A 13362-nucleotide genomic window follows, 5' to 3' on the forward strand; every position below is an offset into this window, starting at 1 on the left:
GCCTTAACACGTATGTATCGCTGCCATCCCTCTGTGTGTGTAATGGTTTGTTGTTTGTCCATGGGTAAGATTTTCCTTTGGCGCTCTTTCATGTCAGAATATTATGGCCGAATATTAGCCCTTTAATTAGATGGGTCTATAATCAAATTGTAGAATGCTCTATACCCATTCTACAGCCCTGAAAACTCCTACTGCACATATACATACACCCATCAGAACACATCTGACAGCCGCATTTAAACAGACTTCCTACTTACTGGACACTGGTAGAAAACTTCATTTTTGTTTCGGCCCTCTGCAGCTTCCACTGCTATGTACTGACTCAGACCAGTATGTATGCAAAAAGTTAATGGGAGACAGTACTTCAGTCCCTGTCTCTGCTGGAAGCCTCCAGCAGCTGTATCGACATCTAACAAATCCTCCGAACGATAGTGGTTGGACAGCGCCATACTCCCCAACAACCTGAGAGCACAGACAAAAATTTAATCAATTCCCATGCCAAACAAACATCTGGGCTTCATCGTTTTTGATGAATGATAATTTCCTAGACAGCTCTGTAAGAACTGATTAACATGTCAATCACCAAAAACATTACAATTTTTTTACATTCAAACTCTTGAGTGGAAAGATTCTGATTTAAATGAAAAGCCTCAACAAAACAAAACAAAAAAACAATAAATGAAAAGCCTGAATGTCTAAAATGCCTAAAAAGCCTTTTTAAAATAGTTTTATTGCTTTCAAGACTATCTTGCCATGATATACTGATTTGCTAGTGTTTTGCTATATATGCACGTGTGACTATTTTAAAGTTTAAAGGGGTAAAACTCTGATACCTTCATCTTGATACAACTTTCAGCTTACCCTGCCCTCCCAGACAGTATCAATGTAAGTAACTCTAAACCTTGCCCAGATTTCCATAAACTTGGGATGCATGGGGTCTAAATTGATCTCACTGTATATACATGAGAACAGAGGTACTGGTCCTTGATGGAAGAAATCCTTGATAGGAGTCCTATCCTAAGGTCTCACAGTGTGGACCGTGGGTAGACATAAATCCCTGCATAGAAATTATGACCTGTTTGTCGTGTCAATTCCGAGCAACTATTTTAATAAAGTTTTCTCTTATTTGCTCTTGAAATATGACAATTTTTCAATTTTTGTCAAGTTTTAGTTCAACAGGGAAAAAAGACTAGAAAAAAAACAGCCAGTAATTTCAGCTTATTTAGTCCAAACTGCCCAATATTTGATTTCTGCATTCAACCCTAAAATCTCAGTATGATCACCCTGTATTCCCTCAATCCTGATTTAAGTGGTAAACAGGGCCTCATCTGATTCCTCACAACAAAGAGATGCCATGTTCCATTAAGAACAACACAAAGTTCTCCCTAAGTTCTTACAAACATTTGCTAAGTGCAACATCTCTGAAATAGCTCAATTTCATAAAGGAACAAAAGGAGTAGGCCCAAAGTATATTGCTTTTAACACTGTGAATAAATCTGACAGCTACTGCATGTCTGCTTTTACCAAAAGGTTCCACAATGAATACTTCCTCTTAAAAATAGGCCACTCAATTACAATTACTATTTGCCTGAATAGGACAAAACTCTATGTTCTTTAGTGTATACAGCTTTGAATAAATTATTGCTTTTTGTATGTATGGTATACAGAATTTACATCAAGCTCTCCAAAACAATTACGTGGCCTATAATAGGATAAAGACCTCAAGGGTTCTGAAGAGTTTTAGTGAAAATATACTTGCACACACATCCACCCTATGTACCACAGCACCCACCACAACCCCAACCAGACTTCATTTTAAGTATAAGGATGCATTGACAGAAACGTGTTTTTATGAGATACTTATTTGGGGAAAATAAAATTCAAGCAACAGATTCAGTCTTTTGGATGCTTACAAGGAAGAAGAGGGAATTCCTATACTCCTGTACTCCTTTAATCTGTTAAGATAACTACAAACTGTATTTTTTAATTTTTATTCTGGGAAATGATGTGTTACCAATAACCCAAATGGCAAACATTCTTACCCAGGAACCACCAACTTCTGCCCATTGTGGATACGATATGAACATCGATAATCATCAGGAAGCTTGCAACCAATCTGAGCTTCTACAGCATCTAGGTCTTCCTCTCGAGCGCCCTCTGCAAAGGCACAAAAAAAATCAAATTCTGAAGAAATAATAAGCCTTATATCTAAGGAGAAATACAATCTGCTGCTAGCAGATTGCTAAGTGAAACAAACTTAGAGCAAATGAATTCTGTCCAAAATGTACTGCTGAAATACAGGGAAATAAATGGAAAATTCAGGGTGACATTATTTCACTTTAGCTTGGCTCTGACATCTGCAGCACTGAGAATGAAATTCTTCAGTTTCCTCTCAACAGAGAAAACACTGGCACTTAGTGAAATATGGAAAGGTACGCAGCAGGGAGATCCATTGTAATTATCTCACTTTACGACGCAAACTTTAGCGTATACCTCATTTTTCTTAATCGAACACACATTTAAAACACACTCTATTAAAAAACAAACAAACAAACAAACAAAAAACCTCTCCAGAAGGTCTTTAAACTGATGTTTTTGAGAGCCTTGACATAGTCTCTTAATGAGAAATACAGAACATGGGTAAGTATGGGTTCGTTCTATGGGGAAGCCACTAACTTAAATCCAATTTCGTGTGTTTGTCAGCCTGCCATCTGTTCCAGCTTTAAGAAGCAGGAAGTGATGACAAATACTGAAAGAAGAGATTCACTTCCAGTAATGGTTCACTAGGTGGTTGGAGCAGACCTCGTGCTGAGAACTAGAAAAACAACAGAAAATTGGTTTCAAGGCTTCTGGAGAACCTCAAAGACAGTGGGAACTGGGGGAGAGAGGCAGTCAGAAGAACAGGGAAAATGAAAGGTTAGCCAGGCCTTTGCTGTAAGCCCGTCTTGAAGGCAACTGCCAATTCTGACAGTGGACCTGTGGCTGAGAAGCTGAGCAAAACTTAACAGCAGCAGTATGGGGAAATTTTCCAAATTTAAGAAGCACTATAAACCCTGCGGAGAGTAGTTTTAAAGAAAATCGTATCTAGGCACATTATTGGGAAACTGCTGAGAATCAAAGACAAGAGAATCTTAAAAGCAGCCAAAGGGTAAAAGCCATATAGTCACTTTGAAAGGAACAACAATAAGAGTAACAGCTACATTCTCAACAGAAACAATAGAAGCTAGAAGAATGACAGCTTCAAAGTGCCGAAAAAAAAGAACTGTTGACTAGAATTCTATATCCACTGAATATATACTTCAAAAGTGTCGATGAAATAAATACATTTTTGGACAAAAAAGAAACCTGAAAAAATTCAGCAATAGCAGTCCCTCATTAAAAAAAAAAAACAAAAAACTAAAATCAATTCTTTGGGTAGAAGAAAAATGATCCTAGATGAAAGCATGAAGATGCAGGAAGAAATGAAGAACAACAAGAAAATGTAAAAATGGAGGTAAATCTATAATAAAATTGAACATATAAAATACTAATAATGTTTGCAGGGATAGAAAATATGTACAAAATTAAAATCACAAAAACTATAATCAAAAGGCAAGAGGGTGACAACTGGAGTGAGAGTATTCTAAGGTTCTTATTGACCAGGAAGTGGTAAAAATACTAATTTCCAATAGATTTTAATTAAGTCAGAGATGCATCCTTTAATCTCTAGAGTAAGTCACTAAAAATGATAAATAAGAAAGGGAAGTACAGAATAAAAGATAATTAAGAAGAACAGATAAAAAAGGAACACTTACTCAGGAGTACAAATAAAAGACAAATAGGAACATGGTATATTCAAGCTCAAATACATGAGTAATTACATTAAATATAAATAAGCGAAATTATCTAGTAATGAAAAGACTGACAGACCAGATAAAAAACACAATCATGCATAAGAGGCACATCCTAGAGATGTAGACACACAAAAGAAAGTTAAAATAGCTGTACTAAAATCACACAAAATAGACTGTAAGGCACAGAGCATTATCAGAGGTAATGGAAGGCTTTTTGAAATGGCAAAATGGTGTACCTAATAACCCAACTTCAAAATATATTTTTTAAAATAACAGAACTAAAGTGGAAAAAAGATATATCCACAACCATAGTTACTAGCTTTCTATTGTTGTACTATTGGCAGCTTAAAACAACATGCATTTATTATCCCACAGTTTCTGAAGGTAAGAAGTCTGGGCATGATTCAATTGGATCCTCTGCTCAGGTCCCACAGGTTGAAATCACCACGTCAACTGTGGCTGCTATCTCAGATTATACATCTTATGATGCTTGGGGGTCCTCATCCAAGTTCAGTGGTTATTGTCAGAATTCGTTTCCTTGCTGTTGCAGGACTGGGGCCCTTAGCTCCTAGAAGCTACCTGCCATTATTCTCTATCACCTGCCCCTCCTCACAACATGCCAGCTTATTCAAAGCCAACAGAAGATACCCATGCTTCAAATCACTCTGCCTTCTGGAAGGGCCCAGTTTTTAAGGGCTCACCTCATTAGGTCAGGCCTGTTCAGGATAATTTCCCTTTTGATTAATGATTAACTCAAATTCAACTAATTTGGGACCTTAATTACATCTGCAAACCCCATTCACCTTTGTCATCTATTACCTAATAACAGAACTGAAATCAATTATATCCACAGTACCACTCACACTCAAAGGGAGGCTATTATTATACCAAGCAAGTACAGCGGGAGTAGGAATCTTTGGAGCTAGCTATCTCAGAATTCTGCCTATCACACTGGTAAGTTTTACCATACCTCTCTCAGTAACTAACAGAACAAGCAGACAACAATAAATAAAATAAAATAAGATAAAGTAAAATCAGTAAGACTGCAAAAGATCTGAACAAGATTAACATTTTTTGCCTAATTATATACACAGTATTGAATCCAACAATTGCAAAATATACATTCTTTTCAAGTGTACATGGAATATTTACCAAGACAGATTATATGCTAGACCAAAGAAAAATCTCAACAAATTTCAAACAACTAAACTCATATAGAGTATATTCTTTGATCCCAGCAGAACTAAAGTATAAATTATATTAAGAAAATTACTTTGGAAAACCCCCCAAATATCTGGAAATCAAGCAATACATCTCTCTATAAACCTGTGGGTCAAAGAAGAAATCAGAAAGTATTATGAACTGCATGTTAATGAAAATACAACATATTAAAACTTATGAGATGAAGCTAAAGCTATGCTTAGAGGGAAATTTATAGCAAAAGCGTTTGAAGAAAACAAGAAAACCTGAAAATTTATGATCTAATCTTCTCAAATCAAGGAAAATGCCACAGTAAATTCAGAAAGAAAACAGATAAATTAATGAAATAATAAGAAATTAACATAGAACTGACAAAGGCTAAAGCCAGTTCTTTGAAAAGGCTAATAAGATTAACCCCTACCTAGTAAGACCGATCAAAAAAATAACAAAGAGTACAAACAATATCAGAAATGGAAATGTGAGATCACTACAGATCCAACTAGAAAAATAGTCAAGATTGACATAAGAATAAGTAGAAAATCTGAATAATCCTATATCTAATAAAGAAATTGCATCTTTAACTTAAAACCTTCCCACGAAGAAAACTCCAGGATTGAATGGCTTCAATCCATTCTATGAATGGATTCTACAGATAATTTAAGAAATAATACCAAGCTTACAAAAACTGTTGGAGAGAACAGAAAAAAAAAAAAAGAAAAAGTAACACTTCCTGACTTGTTTTCTTTTTTTCTTTTTTTTTTTTTTAAGATTTTATTTATTTATTTATTTGTCAGAGAGATTGAGAGCACACAAGCAGGCAGAGTGGCAGGCAGAGGCCGAGAGAGAGAAGGCTCCCTGCCGAGCAAGGAGCCCGATATGCGACTGGATCCTAGGACTCTGGGATCATGACCTGAGTCAAAGGCAGTGGCTTAACTGACTGAGCCACCCAGGCATCCCCTGACTTGTTTTCTAAGGCCAGTATCATCTTGATACCAAAACCTGACAAGAACATTCCAAAAAGGAAAGATTATAGGCCAAAGTTTCTCATGAACACAGATGTAAAAATCCCAATCAAATACTAGCATATCAAATCCAACATTCAAAAAGGATATTACAGCTAAAGTAAGTTTATTCCAGAAATGCAAAGTCAGTTTAATATTCAGAAAATCAATGAATGCAATTCAGTACATTAACAGAATCAAGTAGGCAAATCACGTGATAATCACAAGGTTGGAAAGTCATTTGACAAAAATTCAAATATCCATTTAAAACACAAAAACAAAAACCCACTCCACAAACTAGGATCAGAAGACACTTTCTTCAATGTGATAAAGAATATCTATTTAAAAACCTATAGCAAACATCATTTTGAAAGGAGAAATGTTGAAAGTTTTTCCTCTGTGATCAGAAAGGTAAGGATACTCATTATCGTCATTTCTATCCAAAACTGAAGGCCCTGGCCAGTGCAATAAAGCAGGAAAAAAAATGACATGAAGATTGGAAAGCTAGAATTAAAATTGTCACTATTCAATGTTCTTAGGGAAATGCAAATTAAAACCACCACTACATATCCACTAGAAAGGCTTAAAAAAAAAAGAATGACAACATTAAAGTGCTGGTGGGAATGTAAAGTTTTAGAACCACTTTGGAAAATTAATAGTATCTTCTGAAGTATAATATAAGCATACTTTACAACCCAGGAAACTCAATCCTAGATATTTACCTGATGGAAGTATGCTCATATGTGCATCAAAAATTATCTGCAACATTATTTATAATAGCAAAAAAACTAGAAATAACCCAATATCCATCAACAGTAGAATGAATCTATAAATTATAGTCCACCTATATAATGGCAGACTATACTTGTGACAAAAATGAACAAGCTATTGTTACACACAACACAGCCGAATCTCACAAACAAAACAGAAAAAAAATCACTAAATATATATATATATAAAATATATACTTAATCATGCAAATTATATAAAGTTCAAAAAGAGAGAAAACTACTCAGTGGCATTAGCAATCAAGATAGTGGTTACTTCTGAGAAAGGAGGAAGATTCTAGGTACAGAAAATCATTCTACTTCTTGACCTGGAGGGTGTTACAATGGTCAGGTTTATGTTGTGAAAATTTACCAAGTTGTACACTTAGAATCCACACACAGGGCGCCTGGGTGGCTCAGTTGGTTAAGCGACTGTCTTCGGCTCAGGTCATGATCCTGGAGTCCCGGGATTGAGTCCCGCATCAGGCTCCCAGCTCCACGGGGAGTCTGCTTCTCCCTCTGACCTTCTCCTCGCTCATGCTCTCTCTCTCACTGTCTCTCTCTCTCTCAAATAAATAAATAAAATGTTTAAAAAAAAAAAAAAAGAATCCACACACATTTCTGTATGTTAGTTAACATCACTAGTGATGGCATGTGGATATCATGTGTCCCTAGGTAGGATGTGATAAGAGGGGCACTTCATCTCTGTGGTAATCTTTCCAAAAACCCATTACCCCAATCTAATCATAAGTAATACTTCAGACAAAGCCACTTTGGGGAATATTCTACAAAACAGCTGATGAGTATTCCTGCAAAGTGTCAAGATCAAGAAAGACAAGGAAAGACTGAGACAGTGCCACACATCAGAAGACACTAAGGAGGCATGACAATTAAATGCAATGTGGTATTCTGGATTGAATTCTGGAATCCAAAAAGGATATTAATGGAAAACGTGGTGAAATCCAAACAAAGTCTGGAATTTGGTTAACAGTAATGTGCCAAGAAAGACAGTAGCTTTGAAAAATGTCCCACAGGGAGGTATGTTAGGGGAAACTGAAACTGGGTGGGGGGTGTACAAGAACTCAAGAACTCTCTGTACTGTCTTTGCATTCTGTGATCTAAAATTACTCCAAAAATAAAAAGTTTATCTATAAAAATGTGTAGTACAAAAGAAAACAAGCGAACAGCTGCCTGAGCCAGAAATTGATGAGGAAAGAATCTAATATTGGTATAGTTAGTGCTACATGTCGGACATTTAACACAGAACATTAAGAAACTAAGAATTTCTTGAAGAGATAGCTGGACAGAAAAAAGTAAAACCACAACAAGAGAAAAATATAAAGAAATATATGTTTATAATATGGCAACATCAATGTTTGGAGGGGCATCCTGCTGTAGGAGAATTCAGGAGCCAACCAGACCAGGTTCAAATCTCACTCTACCACTTACTAGCTCTGTGATTTCTGGCAAGTGACTTCACCTCTTTAACCCTGTTTCATCTGCAAAATGGGGGATAATAATATTACCTACTTGAGACAATTATCATGAGGATTAAAGAAGCTCCCTCTGCTTAATAAAGTGCTTTTTGGGCACTCAATAAATGTTCATTTACTTTCCTTTCTCCTTAGCCTACTTTTAAGGAAAACCAGGGTACAGGTTACCAGGAGCCAAGAAACCTAGATTAAAGTTCTATCTCTGTCACTTACTAGTTATGGGACCTTGTGTAAGTCATCTGAAACTCTCTGAGCCTGTTCCCCCACCTGTAAAACAAGGGAACCAGTATAAATCAGGGACTGGCAAACAACAGCCTGCAGATCAAATCCCAGCCTGTCGCCTGTTTCTGTAAATAAAGTTTTCTTGGCATACTGCCATGCCCATTTGTTTAGGTATTGTCAATGTCTGCTCCCCTATAGTAACAGGAGAGTTGAAGAGCTGTGATAGAGACTCTCTCTCTCGCAAAGACTAAAATATCTACTACCTGGCCATTTAAATAAAAAGTCTGCCAAACCCTGGTCTGAGTATCTCAAAGGCCCCTTTCAACTCTAAAGTTCTAAGCCCACACATAGGGTAAACACGAAATTCTAAGACACATGATATATACCATTAGATAATTCCAAAGTACTCTGTAAAACTTTCCCCAAGACCAGGGCCTATTTGCTTTCCAAGTTCCCTTTCTATCTCTGCCATCTGCATAATCTTGAGATTGAGTCAGGGACCGTGGCCCTTGAGGTGAGTGGCTAGTTCCTGATTCAGTCCAGCAACTCATAGGCCTGGCACCCCTAGAGTCCCCAGCATTCTAGATATCAAACAGCTTTTACCCCATTCCAACTCACAGCAAAACCCCCCAAAGAACTGGCACCTCGTAGTAAAACAGAAGTTACCAGGGAAGTCTCTGACAACCTCGTCCCCAACCACCAGGTACAGAACAGTGAGCAGCAAACCTGGAAATGCCAAATGGAGGGGGGGGGGGGGGGAAGGAAGAAAGAAAAAGAAACTGCTATATATCTTTAGTTTCTTCCTTTCTTCTAGCTCTGTGCCTAAAAGGAGAACCATGCCTACAGTTTCATATTCTAAACATCCTAATATTGAACTAGCTCTCTAAGAGTCCTAAGGCACTCTGGACAAAATGGAATCGGTCGTCTCTCCCTTCAATTGTTAAAGACCACAGTCTTTATTCAAATCCTGGCTTTGCCTTTTATTTTGTGATGGCAAACAACTTACTTAGTTTTTTATGTCTCAGGTATTTTACCTATATAATGAGAATAGTAACTGTCTACACCTCATAAGATTTTGGCAAATTAAATGGAATAATATGAAGTACTTAGCTTAGTGTCTTGCTTTGTGTATAATAAAAATAATAGCTATTATAAATTACCTCTTTTACTTATCACCACCAAATACCTATTTTGGGAATTACTCTCCTCTTAAAATTATTTAACCCCATATACCAAGTAGATATTATTCTTTTCAAAAAAAAAAAAAAAAAAAAAAAACTATTAAAGATATTAATCAAGGATACTTTCCTTCAAGGATACTCTCTGCCAAATCACTCTTTTCCCTACCTCCTAGCAATTCAGTTCGAAGTACCTAGTCATGTGATCCTGGTTTGCGTGAATTCATGGTTGCATGCGAAGTTATAGCGGAGATATGAAACGTAAAAGGAATACTGTTTCCAAAGGGACCTTAGTTCAAAAGGAATACATGTAAGAACGGATCCCAGTTTCACTTCAGCAAAACCAAAACATGTTTAAAATTCCTTTGGAGAAATCTGAAAAAACTTGGGAGGCTAAAGCAGGTAAGCAGTGATGTATCTGCAATCTGTTTATGTACTTTCTTGTTTGTTTGTTTTTAAGATTTTATTTATTTTGAGAGATACAGATAGTGAGAGGGAGCAGGAGCAGTGAGCAGAGACAGAAGCAGGTTCCCTGCTGAGCAGGGAGCCTGATGCAGGGCTCATCCCAGGACCCTGGGATCATGACCTGAGCTGCAGGAAGACGCTGAACAACTGAGCCATCCAGATGCCCCAATGTTTATGTACTTTCTTGGGCATAAATTAACAAATCAAATTAGTGGGAAATAGCTTGTTAATATGTCTTGCCAGAGTTGGACAGTAACAGTACAGTAGAAAAACCACAAATTCTGGGGTCAAATGGACCTTAGTTCAAATCTTAGTTTGCACTATTCTGTGAATGTCAAAATAGGAATGAAAGTTTTCCTTACTTTATTATGCTGCTCTTACGCTCTGAAAGACCCCAGGTCCTTAATATTTGGTCTTTCTAAATCATTAGACTATCAAACAAAACTTTACTTGCCCTAAAAATAAGAAAGAGGGTAAACACAGCAGGCTGTTTTTCAATGAAAAAGGAAAAAAAAAACCTCCTTTGAAAGAAATCACAATAGTTATCCTCAAGCAATCTTAGCATTAGTGAGCTTATTACAAAACAAATGTAAGGACAAAAGGAGTTCAGCTTTCCCTTCTAATAAATAATCACATGGGTCCCAAGGCAGGCAAAATGGGACAAACAGTAGAGCAAGGGTCCTTTTAGCAATATAGGTGTCCTATTTCCTTGGCCAAATTGAATGGTGATTTACAGATAATGTTGGTGAATTACAGATTAGCACAGATGATAGAAACCCAAGTTATTTAACCTATTTATACTATAGTTACTAAAATGAAGGGAGACCCTGCATTGCCAGTACCTTTCAGAGATAAAACCATCCGAGGACATCTGGGCTCCAAATATTTCTTGAGATCATCCCAGGCCTTTTTAATAGCAGCATAATGGTCAATGTATCTTCCTACATCAGAGTAAGTATCTATGAAGAGAGATTTCCAACACTGATTCTTCTGTGTTTTCTCTTCCCTAAATAGATTTTAAAAAATGAGATTAAAAATCTTTTGAAATGAAATTAAACACTTACCGACATACTTTATTGGGAGTTTGTGCTTACTTTTGCCTTCCTTTTCATTTAGTTTAGCTACAAATGAAGACTAGATAGCAAAAGTGATATATACATCAAAAAACTTAACAGGAGTTATTGATGGCATGGTGGGATTATAAATCACCTATTTTCTTACTTTCTACTTATTCTTTTCCCTAAGTTTTCAAATCCTTAATAAAATATAATGTGAATTGTATAGGTTAAAGCATACCAATTATAAAGTTTAAAACACATAAGTAGTTGTTCTATTTTAGAAATTATTCGGAATTTAATGATATAATACTACTAATCTAATTTATCTGCATTGGATTAGCCAGGAAATCATATAGCATTCAAAGTAATCACATGATTTAGTATCTCTATTTGGTACAATTCCACAAACATTTATTGAGTGTCTATTCAGTCACTGAGGACATCAAAAATAAGGCACATTTTTTCCCCTCAAAAATACATACATTCTAATCAGGGAAAAAGAACGAACAGTCAATTTAAGAGTCGGAAGTGGTATAGGATAAGGCAGCCACAAAGGGCCTTCTGGTATCCTGCTAATGAGGTTGGACCTTATCCTTAGGGAATGGAGAGCTACTGAAGGGTTTTAACAGGGGAGTAGAAAAAGCAGAATTGTGGTTGTGATTTGGGAGGTGTGTAAACTAGAGGCACAAGAGATGAGTCAAGACAGTTTTGAATAGTCCAGGTAAGAGATGATGAACTGAACTAAAACTGGTAGCTATATGAAATGAGAAGGAAAATTCAAGAAAAATACAGAGGCTAAATCAGATAGCCTTCGTAACTGAATGAGTATAGGGACAGAAAGAGGAGATCTAGGATAATTCCTATTTCTGGCTTAAATGCCCAGGTAGATGGTACTGCCAAGAAGACTGGGAATGCAAGAGGATCAGGTTTAGGAATGGTGAGAAGAACAATTCAGGGTGTTGTTTTGCCTGGGAGGCGGGGCAGGGGGGAGGGGTGGGGGGGGAAGGGTGGGGGAGGAGCTGGAAGGGAAGCATCTTTTTATTAATCAAAGTAATATATATACATATTATCAAAACCAAAAAGTACCAAAAAACTTATGATGAACAGCTAGTCTCCTATTCGAAGCCCAACATCTCAAAGGAAACATTAGTGATTACTGCAAGTTATGTCCGTAATTCTAGACGTTCATGCCTTTAGACGTGATTTATCAATTTTACATCTATCTGCTGATACCCCAAAGTAAAAGATCCGCTCATGGCAATACTTAAAATGTCTTCTTCCCCATTCTTCCTTCTCCTAGTGTTTGACAGCCCTGTTACATTTAGTTCTATTAGGTAGCTTGCAGCTCTAAACAATATACTTCGACCTCTACTTCGTGCTTTGCCAACTTGTCACTACTTGACTTCCCTCCATCTAAGAAAAAGATACTGGCAACCCTACCTTTCCTTTCATTTTTCCCAATTGCCACCTTCTGTCAACTACACTTTGATTCTGTCAAAGTTATTAACATTTACTGAACTCAGAAAGCCTTTGTGGGTCATCCAATGGAAAGGTCCAGAAGGCGGGTGTAAGAGCTCAGTGGGGATTTCAGGGACGGACATTCAGGTTTGGGAGTTAGGAACAAGTGAGCAGCCACCATAAATGGCAACAGTGCATGCAGAATTCATAGAGGGAGAAAAGTAGTGGCCCAAGGACGGAAGCTTGGAGAACACTAGCATTGACTGGCAGGCACAAGAAGAGCCATCAGAGGAGATAAAGAGACAAGGGTGAGAGAGGAGAATTGGGACAGACTAGTGTTATGAAAGCTAAGGGCCAAATTTCAAAATTACATTATTTCCTGAATACTCACTCAGATATCAGCCAGTATTTTTTGCAATGTCTTCTCCACAGCGGATCATGACTTGATAGCTGGCTAAGTCTTCGACTGACATAGCAACAACTGGCAATAACCAGATTCATGGTTAGTATAAAAGAAAATAAGAAAACAATTTAGAAATAAAGATGAAAATATTCAATGTTGTTTTCTTTCATTCCTTTTGCTCTTCTTATTTCCTACTTTCTACCCTTATAATTGTAAAACAGTATTTTCTAAAACCTGCTTAGCGTGTTAGCTAGTATAATTACTTTGTGAGTGGTGAAATCTTA

At 36.9% G+C, this 13362-nt stretch overlaps 1 protein-coding gene across 1 annotated transcript in view; it reads right to left on the reverse strand.

Annotated features, from left to right (window-relative positions):
- The window catches only part of FBXO3 (F-box protein 3), a 31550-nt gene that overhangs the window by 14514 nt on the left and 3674 nt on the right, over positions 1-13362 (reverse strand). The window contains exons 2-5 of the mRNA XM_047692043.1: positions 13067-13156; positions 11002-11165; positions 2043-2157; positions 258-462 (exon numbers count right to left, since the gene is read on the reverse strand). Of these exons, the coding sequence (XP_047547999.1) occupies positions 258-462; positions 2043-2157; positions 11002-11165; positions 13067-13156 (574 nt within the window). The remainder of the gene's footprint in view (positions 1-257; positions 463-2042; positions 2158-11001; positions 11166-13066; positions 13157-13362) is intronic.

The sequence above is a fragment of the Lutra lutra genome, chromosome 10, assembly GCF_902655055.1.
Source record: "Lutra lutra chromosome 10, mLutLut1.2, whole genome shotgun sequence".
Taxonomy (NCBI): Eukaryota; Metazoa; Chordata; class Mammalia; order Carnivora; family Mustelidae; genus Lutra; species Lutra lutra.